The sequence below is a fragment of the Filicampus tigris genome, chromosome 2 (assembly GCF_054856515.1).
Source record: "Filicampus tigris isolate MCC_2025a chromosome 2, RoL_Ftig_1.0, whole genome shotgun sequence".
NCBI lineage: Eukaryota > Metazoa > Chordata > Actinopteri > Syngnathiformes > Syngnathidae > Filicampus > Filicampus tigris.
Window position 1 is genome coordinate 15817409 of NC_141218.1, and position 13755 is coordinate 15831163.

Consider the following 13755-nt stretch of genomic DNA (forward strand, 5'->3'; position numbering starts at 1 on the left):
TGTATATACACATTGTTACTGCGTGTATTTACATAGGTTTGATTCTGAATGTTTGCTGTTAATGTTATACATTAACGGCTACATTATGCCGCCGTCTCTGTGTGACCTATATCTTTGCTGCTGTAACGCTGAAAATTTCCCCACTGTGGGATCAATAAAGTCCTTCTCATCTTATCTTATCTTATTGGTGAACAAAGGTTTTTCAAATGATTCATCATGGTTTCACCTTTTTTTTTTTTTTAAATCCACCGTAAGTGTAAAAAGAAGTTATAAAACTTCTGTATGACATTTCATGCACTAGTAGGACTACATCCTACTAGTGAGGCAAAAAAGAGCACACTAGTACATGGACCTTAAAGTGTGAATTTGCAATTTATATAAAAATAACTGTTGCCATTTTATTCATATTTTTAGTTGTAGATATGAACTTGATAGTAGTATATAAGTAAAATAATTTGTGGAAAAAAATCATCCTTCTCTGGCCCCACCTTGTATCTGTAATTTGATTTTTAAGAAACAACTGCTTGAGGTAAAACAGCCAGTCAGAGACAGAAGGTGTGACCACTTAGGTTTATATAAGTACACAATTAGTACAGTGAGTCTACGTTCAAATATTGGTAGCAGTTTTAAAGCTGCAAACTCTCCTTTAGCGTTAGTTGAAGTATATTAAATAAATGCTCTTTTGGCTTTCTGCCTCACACATCTGACGCCGTATCACCGTTTCATCTTTTTTACTCACGTGTCATTTTACAGGCTAAACTTTGACCCAAGTCTAAAAAGAGAAAAAAAGTTTTGTGCAACCTTGAGGTGTATTTTCTCCAAAAACCATAGAGGTGTTCTGCTTTAGCGGTGCCCCTTTGTGGATGGCGCGACACCGGGGCTAGGGGATGCTACAGCCCTGACAGAAATCTGTATAGCCCAGTTAAGGTCTTTACAGTATTTTATTTGATACTCTAAAATATATTTAGAAATGTATTTTTTATTTATTTTATGTTCATCCCCCCCCCGAGAGAAAAAAATCCTGGAGCAGTGCCTGGTGATTTGATATACTCTATCAATGCAAAAGAGCCAATCCCCATGCAGGTTGCAATTTACACGTGCATGTAGCAGAAGTAATGCATTATCTTCCTCAACCTTGAAAAAGTACAGTGATCTAACACAAGCATCTGTATAATGACCTTGAAAAACTTACGTCCAATTTCCTTTCCAAATCACCCCCAAGCGAGTATCATCCATCTCAGCAATATGCACCACCTTAATGTCTCAGTATGCTGCAAATGCATCAATTAAAGCCAAGCGTTGTCATCTAATGTGCAACAAAAGTATTGCCTACAATGTCTCAGCTACTAAAAAAAATAACTAAGCCATCCAAGCTAAAACATGTAATTCGGTACAAAGCCGTGCGCAAAATTCTGAGATAACAAATTTTTGATTTGTGCTGTCAGTAAGATATGATTGTTTATTTATTTGTTATTGTCGTTGTAGTTCGCCATGGTGTAGCCTACAACTGCACTGCATCATACTTAGAGTTGCCCTTAATATTTACACTATTTGATGGAAAATAACTCTAAACATATTATTAGAAATGTGGGGCAGTTCAGTGTTACTGCACCGTCCAGATCTTTGACAGAACCTGATTTTTTTTGTTGATATTATTCTCCAAATTATTATTTAAGAGGTGAGTATAATTTGACAAATGGGGAATAATAAGTGCAGGTAACCAAATGTAAGTCTTTAGCCAGTGTGTATGTATATGTGTATATATATATATATATATATATATATATATATATATATATTCCTAATTTTTAAATTGTGAAACGTGTCAGTTTGACCCCCACATAACGGGAAGTTTATGAGACGAATACAGTAATCATGTCAATGTTTTCTTTAGCTTGCCAAGCTGCTACTCCATTCAGTGCCATTTTACTATCCAAATCTGGTTGTGTCCGGTTCTAAAAATAGCAAATGGTCAGGTTGCCATATTTTTGAGCCCTCAGAACAGGAGTTCAAAGGATGACGTCACACTATTACATGCAATTCTCATTTTATGCAGTCCACCATCCTGTTATTTTAAGTGCACGTACACATTGTCATCACCGATATCATTAGTGGCGCACTGAGAAATTTCTCTTTCATTAGCACAGAAACAAAGAATTCTGTGCTCATTTCAATAATTTTCCATTGATTGATTGGGCACCTGATTCCCTTTGATGTGAGGACAACACATTTCTGCTGCTTCTTATGCAGATAGAGGCCACGCATACAAAAAGCAGTAACCTTCCAAAAGGGTTATCCAAGCATACTATATAACAGCAAAATATGAGAATACACATTTTATGTACTGAGGTATACAGTACAGACAGCAGTTTACCATATGGGTGTTATTATGGGGCTTATTAATCATTTATTTAAAGCAGCACTGAGAAAGAATTCGACCTTAATAAAAAATGTTCACAACTCTTTTGATGAAACATTGACTTACAAGTAGTTGAATGGCACTTTTGTCATGCCCTGGGGGGGGGGTCTATATCGTTTTTACTGGCATTAAGCAACTTTGAGCAGGATGGGAGCAACCCTGGCACACAAAGAAGTACAAATGTCCCGAATTGCTTTACGGCATACTCACTTGCTCCTTTCGCTATAAGGACGGAAGTCGATTCGAACGTCAACACGCTATTACTGGTGTCAGGGCAGAAGCCCCAAAACAAACAAAACAACTAAAGTATTGTTTGAACAAAATTAGAGTCATTACATCACTATTCATCTTTCACACAGCCACTGAAAATAGAAATGTAATTCAGTGACAACTTGTAGGCCAGCGAGACTAAGGATTTCACGACACTGGGAAATGTGGTTGTTTTTTGTCAAAACATTAGCGCTTTTGTCCACATGGCGCCGCCATAATCAACAAAAACTGACATATGACACAGTGTTGCTTTAAGTTGTAAAAACGTTATTATAATGAAACTTGTCAAACAGCAAGCCTTTGTCTGGTTACACTCATTCTCGAGTCTGTACCTGAATAACGTTCATCTAATATCACTCTCACTGTATGTGTCCAATGCGGTGCAGTTTTCTCAGTTTCAGTGGAAAACCAAGGCATGGAGAGTTGGTACCCTGCAGTGGGAAAGTAACATTATACTGTATTGTGTTGTTAATTTCATAAATTGATAGGTAATCAAATTTAGTCCAAAATGTATTACAATATTTTTTTATCAGGTCGCATTTCCCATAACAGCAACAAATAGATTAATGACTCTATCAATTGTAATGTATAACAAAAAAAAAAACATTATTATAAAGCCCTTTGCTGAGAAAATGTGTGCCTTCCAGGCAATACAAAAATTGACAAAATAACTAACAGCATTTTACTGTGACAATCAGAAACTCAATGTAAACTGTCCCGAGACCTTGTTTTATAACGCAGTATATAACACAAGGATTTATGCGACAACTGCCCTTTAATTTATGATAAAAAATATGTAAGTAATCAGCAGTTGTGGTTAAAAAGGAAAGCTTGCTAAGTGATATTCCCAGCACAATTTGAATGGACCACAAAGGACGCTGTGGTTGTCCTGATGTGAAATCTTTCCCAAACCTTTGCTTTGTGCTCAACAGATGGCTACACTACAGATGATATCGAGTTCTACTGGCGAGGAGGAGAAGGTGCAGTGTCCGGCGTCGACAGGATCGAGTTGCCGCAGTTTTCGATCGTTGACTATAAACTCATCTCCACGAAGGTGGTCTTCTCCACAGGTATCCAAAGCAATGTTTCAGTTCAGCTTTACTACTTGCTTTCTCACTGGCCAAAGCAGTACAGTATTATAACTACCCAGTCTTGTTACGAAGTTATAAACTAAAGGTTGATCATTGTTTATAGATGCCACTAAGGGTTGAACCAATTAGTCGAGGGGGCGACTTTAATATTCCGCATCGCCAACATTGCAACGCAGTCTTCATATGTCTGTGCGGGTCAGAGTATGAAAATAAGAAGGTGGTGGATGAGAAGAGCTGTTAGCCTCGTTAGCTTCGGCTATTCCGATCAACGCTAGTCCAAAAAGATTCATAGGAGCGTCACTTTGACACGTGTGGGAAGGAATGAGGGCATAACCCCATGGAAGCAAGGTACTTTTTTTTTTTTTAACACAAATGAGACCAGTAGCAAGTCTATTCTCAAATACAATAAAAGCACAAGTTAAACAGTAATAGAGAAATGTTTAATTTGTTGAACTAACTGCAACAACACTGGACACAACACAGATCATGACAATTATAGTCAGGGGTGCACATAAGTGGTACGCAGGTACGCATGCGCAACAGAAATCACTGATGCTTACCGTCATTTGCGTCACGACACGCATTTGCGTACCTGTACACAATAGTGGTGCTGTGCAACGACTCATCTTTGATTGATTGGTAAGGATCAAGCATCGGCTCAGGATTAGCACGATCCGCAGAATGGTTGGTGCAAAAACTGTGCGCCTTCACAATAAGGCAACGTGATTAGTCCGCATTCAGCAGACGAAGTTGAAAACCATTATGGATCACGTTAAGTCTCATGCATGGGAACGTTTTGCAAACATACTCAACGAACGCACTGACTCCACAAAGGCTGACTTCAAAATAAAGCTTACCAAATAATACTTTGAGTCATTAATGCCAATGCAATAGCCTCAGTGAACTTTTACTTTGAAGTTGGCCCGCGTGGGGGCGGAACGGCTAACTTGAGTTCCGTTTTCGACGTATCGGCAGTTTTAACGCTTGCTACCAACACCAACACAACAAAATCATATTCAGTCCCTAATTTGGGACACGAACAAACCGCTAGTTAATTACGCTGTCATTGTATGATACGGCACAAATCTCCGGCGTCAGTGGCTAGCAGCTGTTATCATTAGCTGGTAGTTCAACAGCTGCTGCTTTTTTTTTTAAACTTATTTTTCTATATTGTGGACGTAGATTACTTTGTAATGTGTTCTCCATGCTTTAAGAAGGGGGGCCTTAAATTCCACTTCAAGTCTTTTTATAAATATAAATTAAGAAAAATACATATAAATAAAAGTAAAACTTTGTCTTCACTTAATTTGTAAAAACATGTTTGCCTAATAATTATAAGAAAACATTCAGCTCAAAATGTCTGGCAGGATACCTTGAAATGTATACAATGTACCACTTAAAAAAATTGTGTTCTTAATATTAGACATTAGGAGTTTTTTCTTTTTTTTTTTTTTTTTTTTTTTTTTTTTTATGGGCAAAAGCGTTTTATAAAATAAATGAAGACAAAGTTCTATTCAGCTTTTTTTTTTTTGCTCATACAAAAAATGATCCTCAAAATCTATGACCGATCCGAACCGTGACTTATGTTATCCGTTATCTCCTGGTACTCATGCGAGTACCGCATGAAAAAATGATGTGCACCCCTGATTATAGTAGACTCTTCAACCCCTCCATGTTTCACGATGGTGGCAAAGCACTACTTTCCTATTAGTCAGGGCTTTGGCCTGAGAAAATAAAGCTCCTCCCCTAATGTCAACATAGTTTCTTGGGACCAGGAGGCCATAAGATGGCGCCAATGCACTACTTTTATATTAGACAGGGCTTTGTCCTGAGCACAAGGGAATAGGCAAATTTGCAAATATGTGAGTGAACACTCATTGAAATTTGGCATTAGCGTCATAGACAATTGCTTGCTGTGGAGATTAGTGGGTATCATCAGGTAAAAAAAATATAAAAATCTATTTTCATTCCTTTTTCTTCCTTCAGGTTCCTATCCCCGCCTGTCCCTCAGCTTCAAGCTGAAGAGGAACATCGGTTACTTCATCCTGCAGACATACATGCCTTCCATCCTGATTACCATCCTCTCCTGGGTCTCCTTCTGGATCAACTACGATGCCTCTGCCGCCAGAGTGGCCCTGGGTAGGATGGCCCGGCTGCTGCTAACAATAACCCCCAGTTACATCATAAAAAGCCATTTCACATACATTGTGTCTGTCATGTGTCTGATGTGTGTTTTGACTGGTTTGCTCATTAGCTTTAAGCATGCCACTGATAGCAGATTGTGATAGGCCGCCTAGCTAAATGTCTGTTGTTCCGATGACTCCATGCATGACTCATGCAGAGAGAGGCGCAGCGGCTCGACCTTGAAGCGTGCTGTCTTCCTCTCTGCCCGTCTGTCTCTCACCGGCTAGCTAAGTGAAGGCCCATTACAATAATGCACTTTTTCATATTTCGAGCCGCGCTTAAAACGAAATGCCACGAAGCTCGATTTTGACGTTGGGCTCGGAAGGTCAGAGCCGCAGGAGGAGCCGGCTCCGAGCGTTTATCCGTGTCATTCTTGTCACGCGCCATTTGTGTTCCGAAGCGGGACGCATGCAGGTTGGAGCCCCGCATGGGATGTTTGGAGGCAAACGTGATTTCAAGATCTGCCCGCTCGCAGCGTCCTGCGAACATGCAGCGGCGAGCGAGTGCAGCCAATGAGACAGGAGGCTGCGAGCTACACAAACCGCTGGGTTATTTATAATACGTGTGAATCTGACCAAATGCAGATTGTGCATGCAGATGACTAATATGTATCAAGCACAGTGCGTGTGCGTAAAAAAAAAACCACAAACAACATAACAAACAAAAAGAACAGTTGAATTATGTTGTGACTAATAGCAGATGTTTGACAGCACTATTGTTTGTTCATCGTCCATTTGGGTTCATTTACATACATACGTTTAAAACACGCACATGCACGTACTTTGACTCCATGGAGGTTTTAGGAGATTTTGCAGCATTTCATTTTATAGTCATAATGAGTATATTCATCACCATAATCACATAGTTCAGAATGTTAATAATAATTTTTATTATAATGCAGTTAACAGCCTACAAGTTACGGGTTTGCAGTCTCGCTGTTCCGCAAGATTTTTGTTGCACGGTTTTGAATTCAATTTTGTTATGCCTCCCATTCATTTTGTGTGTAATTCCACTATCGGCCACTAGATGGCAACACACCTTTTGGTTTGACACTGTGTAAATCTGAAGAAGAGCCAAGATTATAAAGTAGGGCTATTTACATTTCATCCTGGCTTTTGCTAAAAGTTGTTGAATGTTAAATCCTCTCCAATCCCGCTTTTTATGCCTACAGAAAGCAACAGCTCTAGGTTCATTTTATAATATACATTCTTGGACATGATTATTGAAGTTATATATGAGATGATAAATTAGTTCCAAATATTGTTCAAATTCCATATTGTACTGCCATTTGTGCCCTTCTAATTTTGTGCCAGCACTGCATAACAAGCTCCTCAGTTTACAACGTTACTGACGTATGTTCCGAGGTTACAAATGGCACACATTTAACTAGTATCTACTGTTTTTCTATTGGATTGTTTAATATTTACGGCCTAGAAGTGTTTTTGTCCAAAAATGTACTATAATTACGACTTAACTACAACTTTGATAGTATACATTACTCTACTCCAACTTTTTTAAATGGGTTACGTTGCAGCCGTAGGTAAGGAGGCCCCCCCTGTACATACATAAAGACATTTAAAATATGCATTCATGAAACAAAAAAAAATACATATCAGGTATTAGTGAATTATCCTTCATCCTAATTTGCTGACTCGTGAACAAACACTTGACTAAGACAGTGTTTGTCAACCTTTATTGAGGCAAGGCAAAATTCAGTTGTATGAAACGCAACAGCTTAATCATACTCTGACATCTAGTAGAAGAGGATTTAGTTGTTCGTCCTGCCATTACGTGTCACCAGCATGATATTAATGATGCCAAATAATGTTTCCCAGGGATCACCACGGTGCTGACCATGACCACCATCAACACGCACTTGCGAGAGACGCTCCCTAAGATCCCCTACGTGAAGGCCATCGACATGTACCTGATGGGCTGCTTCGTGTTCGTCTTCCTCGCCTTGCTGGAGTACGCCTTCGTCAACTACATCTTCTTTGGCCAGGGCCCGCAGCGGCAGAAGAAAGCGGCCGAGAAGGCGGCCACGGCCAATAACGAGAAGCTTAGACCCGACCCCAACAAGGTACATGTGCCTACACCACTCTTGTGCGAAGATTTGTTTTATGTGTGTGTGTGTGGGGGGAGCGGGGGGGTGCGTGCGCGTGTCTGTGTGTCAGGGTTATAATAGTTTCTGAGTTTTCATTATAGTTTCTATTTCGTTTTGACTATTCTTTTTTAAATTCAGTTAGTTATAATTAGCTTTTTGAGCAAGTTTGTTAGTTTTAATTTTGTCGAAAATGCTTACCGTAGTTTATTTTGTTTTTATTAGTTTTAGCATACGTTTTTTTTAAAATACTTTATATGGAGTATTTTTCAAGTGGTAGATAAAAAAAAAAAAGGCTCACTAAGGGTAATAAAAAAAGTCAACTACAATACTCAAACGACTGTTTGAGCTTCCGTCTTCAGTATAGACGCACAGCAATAGAAAAATGAATAGATGGAATTTGAACCCCGGACCTCATGTATGATATTAACCGACAAAGATAAAAACAAAGGACATTTTCCCAGTAATTAGAGTTAGTTTTGATTTTCTAAATGTAAGATGAAGTTTCAGTTAGTTTTCTTTTTTTTAAGCACTTTTGTTTTTATTTCATTTCATGAACCACTTTTTTTTTTTTTCTTATTTCCTTCGTTTTCGTTAATTATACAAAGCTCTGTGTGTACGTGTGCGTGTGTTTGTATGTGTGCGAGTAGCCAATGATGTGACCAATGCTAAATGTCCTCTTACACTCCATTTATACTTGTTTGTGCTTCCGAAGGAGTGAATGCAGAAGCAATGAGTGGCGTTGTTACTCTTGATCTCCGTGTTGCTGTCTCTCTCAAAGGGCAAGGAGCCTTGCAAAAAAAAAAAAGAAAAAAAAAGAAAAATCCCTGGATGTGACCTCCCCATTTTAAGTATTCTGAAGCTATAGCGCCAACAACAGCAACATATATTGAAAAAAAATAATAAAAAATGACACCCTTTCCTTGTGAGTGTGGCAAGCTACAATTTCCCAGAAGTAACAGTGCTGATTTTGTATGCTTGCAGTGGCTGGTGGGAAATGTAGTTCAGAGAGATGATGCTCTGTATGCCAGAATGAAACAGAGGGAAATTGACGCGTATGACTCGATGTGGGATCCCATCTTTGTGGACGATGCCGCATTAGGACTAGGCGAGCAAAGAAATAAGGTACTGGAGGTTTTGAAAGTCCAAACTAATGATGTCATCAGTCTGAATCGATCCCGATCAGAGGAAAATGCTGTTAGTTTTTTTCTGCATCTCTTTGAGTTCTATAGACTTTTTTTTAAGGCAAACTTTGATCATCACTCCCACCATTGTGTTTTTTTCCTCCCTCTCTTGGTTTGCTCTTCATGCATTTTCCTGACGTCCACTACGGCTTCGCAGTTTGATTTCTGCAGGCTTTCCCTAAATTCAACTTGAGCTGTACATCGAAATTGATGGACAATTACAAATATGACCCAAGAGGAGAAAGCATCAGTAGCTGCAGTCGAATCATTGAGCTACAAATACAGAAAAGTCACTGTGGGTAAAAAAATGGGATTGCTCCATTGGAGATCATTCAGTGCTATGACTACTAGTGGCTTCACTTCAAAAACAATACAGTACTCACAGGTCTAGCTGATATTGGGACATTTTCCTCAGAAGTCAGGCGATGGATGAAGAAATGTTCAAGTGAATTCACCTTTCCTGACCCACCTGAACCTTCTTAGCCACTCTCCTTCATTTCTGCCAAGTCCCTACAGTTTCTCTCAACCTTCTCCTGTCACATTTTCCTTTGCCTTGCTTTCTCTTTGATTTAATTCCGTTTGTCTTTGTTGTGATTCGACAGAATTTTAGCCACGCCGGTTGAAATTCTGAGATGAAATGCGTTTGTGGCGTGTGTCTTTGCTTTTCCAGGAATGTTATGTCATAGTGCTGTGGTTATATATACTCTCACGTGCACTTACAGATGATCAATAGTTTTGAAAATGTACAGTGGAACCTCTGAAGTCGAAACCAAACAATTCCTCTTATTTTTGGGGGATTTAGAATGAATTTTTATAGAGTTTCCAGATTGGAGCCACACGTAAAGAATGTCATCCATCACCGCTCATTTTCTATAATGTTTGACCTCAGCTGATTTTGGGCGAAAGGTGGCATACAAATTCTAAACAGGAAGGCCGGAGCCCAGATTCAAACCTCCAACCTCAGAACCATAAGACTGATGTGCTAACATTTGTGGTCCTAACATTTTTTTTTTTTACACCAAGTACCACCATCATGACTAAATGAAAATACACTAGCATGTTAGGCCCAAGTGGCCTACTTGTGCAAGACACTGAAACAGTAAACAATTTGCATTCCGCTCAAACAGTGGTTCTCAAACTTTTTCCAAGAATATGAAGTAGGCTTTACACAATCAGGGTTTTGGAGCCCATCAGCGTGTACAAAACGAAAACAAAACAATAACGGATCAGAAAATGTACCGATCCATCCAATCTATTTGAACAACTTTTTTATTTATTGTACAGTTGACCATTTGTGGGGATTGTGACTGGCATGACTCACAAATAGCCAAAATTCATGCCCATTGAAATGCATTGGGGAAAAATAATAGTTAGCTGTAATGTTTTATTTTGATCGGCAAATGAAGACATTACAACCGATCGCCGATTTTGCATTCATGCGAAATATCTGCCGATCCGATCCAGCCGAAGTCTAATAGAATAATAATGTTCAGTCAAAATATATTGTACATAGAAGTTAAATAACAAAAATAAGGCCGTGGAGGTCTACTTTCAGTTCCTTATGAACGTACTTTGTGTGCCTCAACCTGCCACAGGACATGAGCAAATCAGTTCATGCTGCCATCAGTGCGCCTCTCATACGCTGCATTCAAAAGGAATGAGAGGAGCCGCTTCGATTGGCTGCGAATCAAGTCATCTGTGTTCACGCCCAAAAGGGCGCAGAACACCTTTTTCTTTAAATGAGCCACACTGCACCCGCTTACACGGCTCTGTGAAATTACCAAAACTTCGTCTAGCCCGCCCCCGTGCAGATTTAGACTGCGCCTCGTTCCATACTTGCACTGGGCGCAAACATAGATTCCCTAGAGTTAGTCCGTTGTAACTTCCGAATTGATAAACTGGCAAAGGGATTCCACTGTACTGCTTTTCTAAGTCATTAGAATGCATCGCTAGAGACAATTTGTCTGACCTTCTGTAGTATTTGTCAGAGTGACGTGTTCGCTCATCACGTGCGCAGTACACGGCGTAGCTGACCGTAGCTTTCTTCGATTTCCCACAAGCAGTCACTTCTCATGGCTCCGCCTATCTTTGCACCCTCACGCTGCAGATGACTCCCGACGACAACATCCTGTTCAGCACCCTGGAGATGAAGAACGAAATGGGGGGCGCCGGAGATCTGTCCCGAGGCCTGGGAGCGCCCGGAGACCCCCGCAACACTATGCTGGCCTACGACAGCTCCACGCTGCAGTACCGCAGGGCGGCCATGGCCCGCCAGAACTATGGCCACAGCGCCTTGGAGCGCCACGCTCAGAAGAAGTCGCGCCTACGGAGACGGGCCTCGCAGCTCAAGGTCAACATCCCGGACTTGTCCGACGTGAACTCTATCGATAAGTGGTCCAGGATGATCTTCCCCACCGTCTTCTCCTTCTTCAACGTGGTCTACTGGCTCTACTACGTCCATTAAGCTCGGCGGCCATCTCGAGGCAGGCTCGCGAGGATGGGGAGCAGGGGAGTTAGCCGGAAGAGAGAGATGGTGTGATTGCGTGAATGAGAGATGAACGGTGCACCACCTTAAAAGCGGGTTCATTTTAGACGACGGTGAAGAGAGTGCAAAGACATTTTGGACAGACAGCAGCAGCACCAACACTGCGGTGACTCTTTTAGCATTTGGGAAACACCTTCCGCGGATTGGACAAACACTTTCAAAACAAGAGTTTTAAAAAGGACAGTGATGGTGCAGGAATTTCAATATATCACTAATATTTGTCATTCGTAGCTTACTCTCTGTGGATCAAATATTTATGCTTGTGTTTGCATATACTTTAAGGATTTGTTTTGTTTAGTATCTATTTACTTCGTAGCCGAGCCGTCTGCATCCGGGAAAGCTTTATAAATGATTTCAAAGGAGTCATCCTTGATAGTCTATTTTCCTATAATTACTGTAAATCCAAAACATCCTTTAAAAAGCATGCTCACGTTTGATTTCATTTGCATCTCAGTTGCGATGAGGATGATAGTGATGATGGCGTGGAAGTTGGAATTGGCAGTGCCAATCAATGCTGGACGGAGAAGGAAAAAGACGTCATGGACATCTGGTGAGGGAGGAGTTGGACATTTTGACTTTTACGTTTTGCTTTTTGCTTTTGCAGCACGGACCAATTCAAGTCCATTTCAGCCTGTTTTTTTTTTCTTTTCCCCCCCAACAAAAAAAGGACATTTGACTCTTCCTTACTTTCTGCCATGGTGAGAAGAGCTTTAGAGGCGGGGAATGGCTTTAACGGGACAAACTAGTGGAAGAAGATATTAATCGGCTGCCCTTTCATTACAATGTGTTGCTGCATAAATATGGCAATCCACAATCATCTTTATCAGTAGAATTGAATGATAGAAGTATGATATGTTTCATTGTGGTTAGGTTTCTGTTATGAAAAATGTAGATAAGTATAAATCATGTTAAAACAAAGAGATGATTCATTTTTATAAATCAATACTCACGTTGTGTAAATATCAATTTATTCTATTTAACTGTTGTTGTTTTGCAGTTGAATTACACACAAATAATTTTCCATGCCGTCAAAAAAAAAAAAGAAAGTAAAAGAAACGAGCAATTCAACTGAGCTTAAAAAAAAAGAAAAAGAAAAATGAAACACAAATTCACAACTTTGCTGTTGATGTGCTTTTTGGACTTTTCTCTCTTTTTGTTCTTTTTAATGGACTCTTGAAGCACCTCCTTGCTGAAACTAAAGCACTTCCAGACACCAGTGGCAACTGGGTCCATGTTTTGTTCTCCGCAAACAACAAGGACCCCGCTATCCAGGCATTGAAGTCAGGCGTATTTTGTACAAAGTTTATGTAAATTCCAATTGTAATATTTCATAAAGGATGTAAATATGTTGTGTAATGATTGTCAACAACTATGAAGATGTATCTAAATTCAATTAAAACTCAATACAGTCTATCACTTCAATAACAAAGTGCAAGGTGGCATTTTCTTTTACAACTAGTATTCCTTCCAATGGACACTCACAGATTAGAAATTCAACATTTTAACCCCAGAAAATTGTTGTTTTATATCATAGTAACACGTTAGTCTGCTTTAGTCACTTTTCTAAAATGTGGAATCATTTATATTAATGATGTGAGGATAATATACACTACAGTAAATACTGTATAAAAAGTCGGCACACCCTTGTTCAAATGCCAGGTTTTTGTGATGTAAAAAAGTTAACATTTTTAAACTTTTTCCACCATTAACATGAGCTATAACCTCTACAACTCAGTTGGGGAAATAAAATAACTGATTGCACAATTCTGCACACTCTCTCTTATCACAGGAACTGGGATTTGGCTGTTCGGAACTGACCAGTCATATTCAATCTCAGGTTAATTGGGAGTCAACACACACCTGCCACTTCTAAAGTGTCTCTGTTTAAATCCCAAAGAAATTTCAGATGTTCCAGTACACATTTTCCCTCGTGTTTGGGAGATTTTATTATGGTCGGACCA

At 39.7% G+C, this 13755-nt stretch overlaps 1 protein-coding gene across 3 annotated transcripts in view; it reads left to right on the top strand.

The window, feature by feature from the left end:
- gabrb2a (gamma-aminobutyric acid type A receptor subunit beta2a) overlaps positions 1-13223 on the top strand; it is a 55922-nt gene extending 42699 nt beyond the window's left edge. For 2 of the 3 annotated variants that reach the window (XM_086057030.1, XM_086057050.1), the window contains 5 exons: positions 3622-3759; positions 5767-5919; positions 7800-8044; positions 9050-9190; positions 11357-13223. In XM_086057030.1, the coding sequence (XP_085913156.1) occupies positions 3622-3759; positions 5767-5919; positions 7800-8044; positions 9050-9190; positions 11357-11713 (1034 nt within the window). In that variant the 3' untranslated portion in view covers positions 11714-13223. The remainder of the gene's footprint in view (positions 1-3621; positions 3760-5766; positions 5920-7799; positions 8045-9049; positions 9191-11356) is intronic. The other variant, XM_086057040.1, reaches the window with a different exon arrangement.
- Positions 13224-13755: the final 532 nt, after the last annotated feature.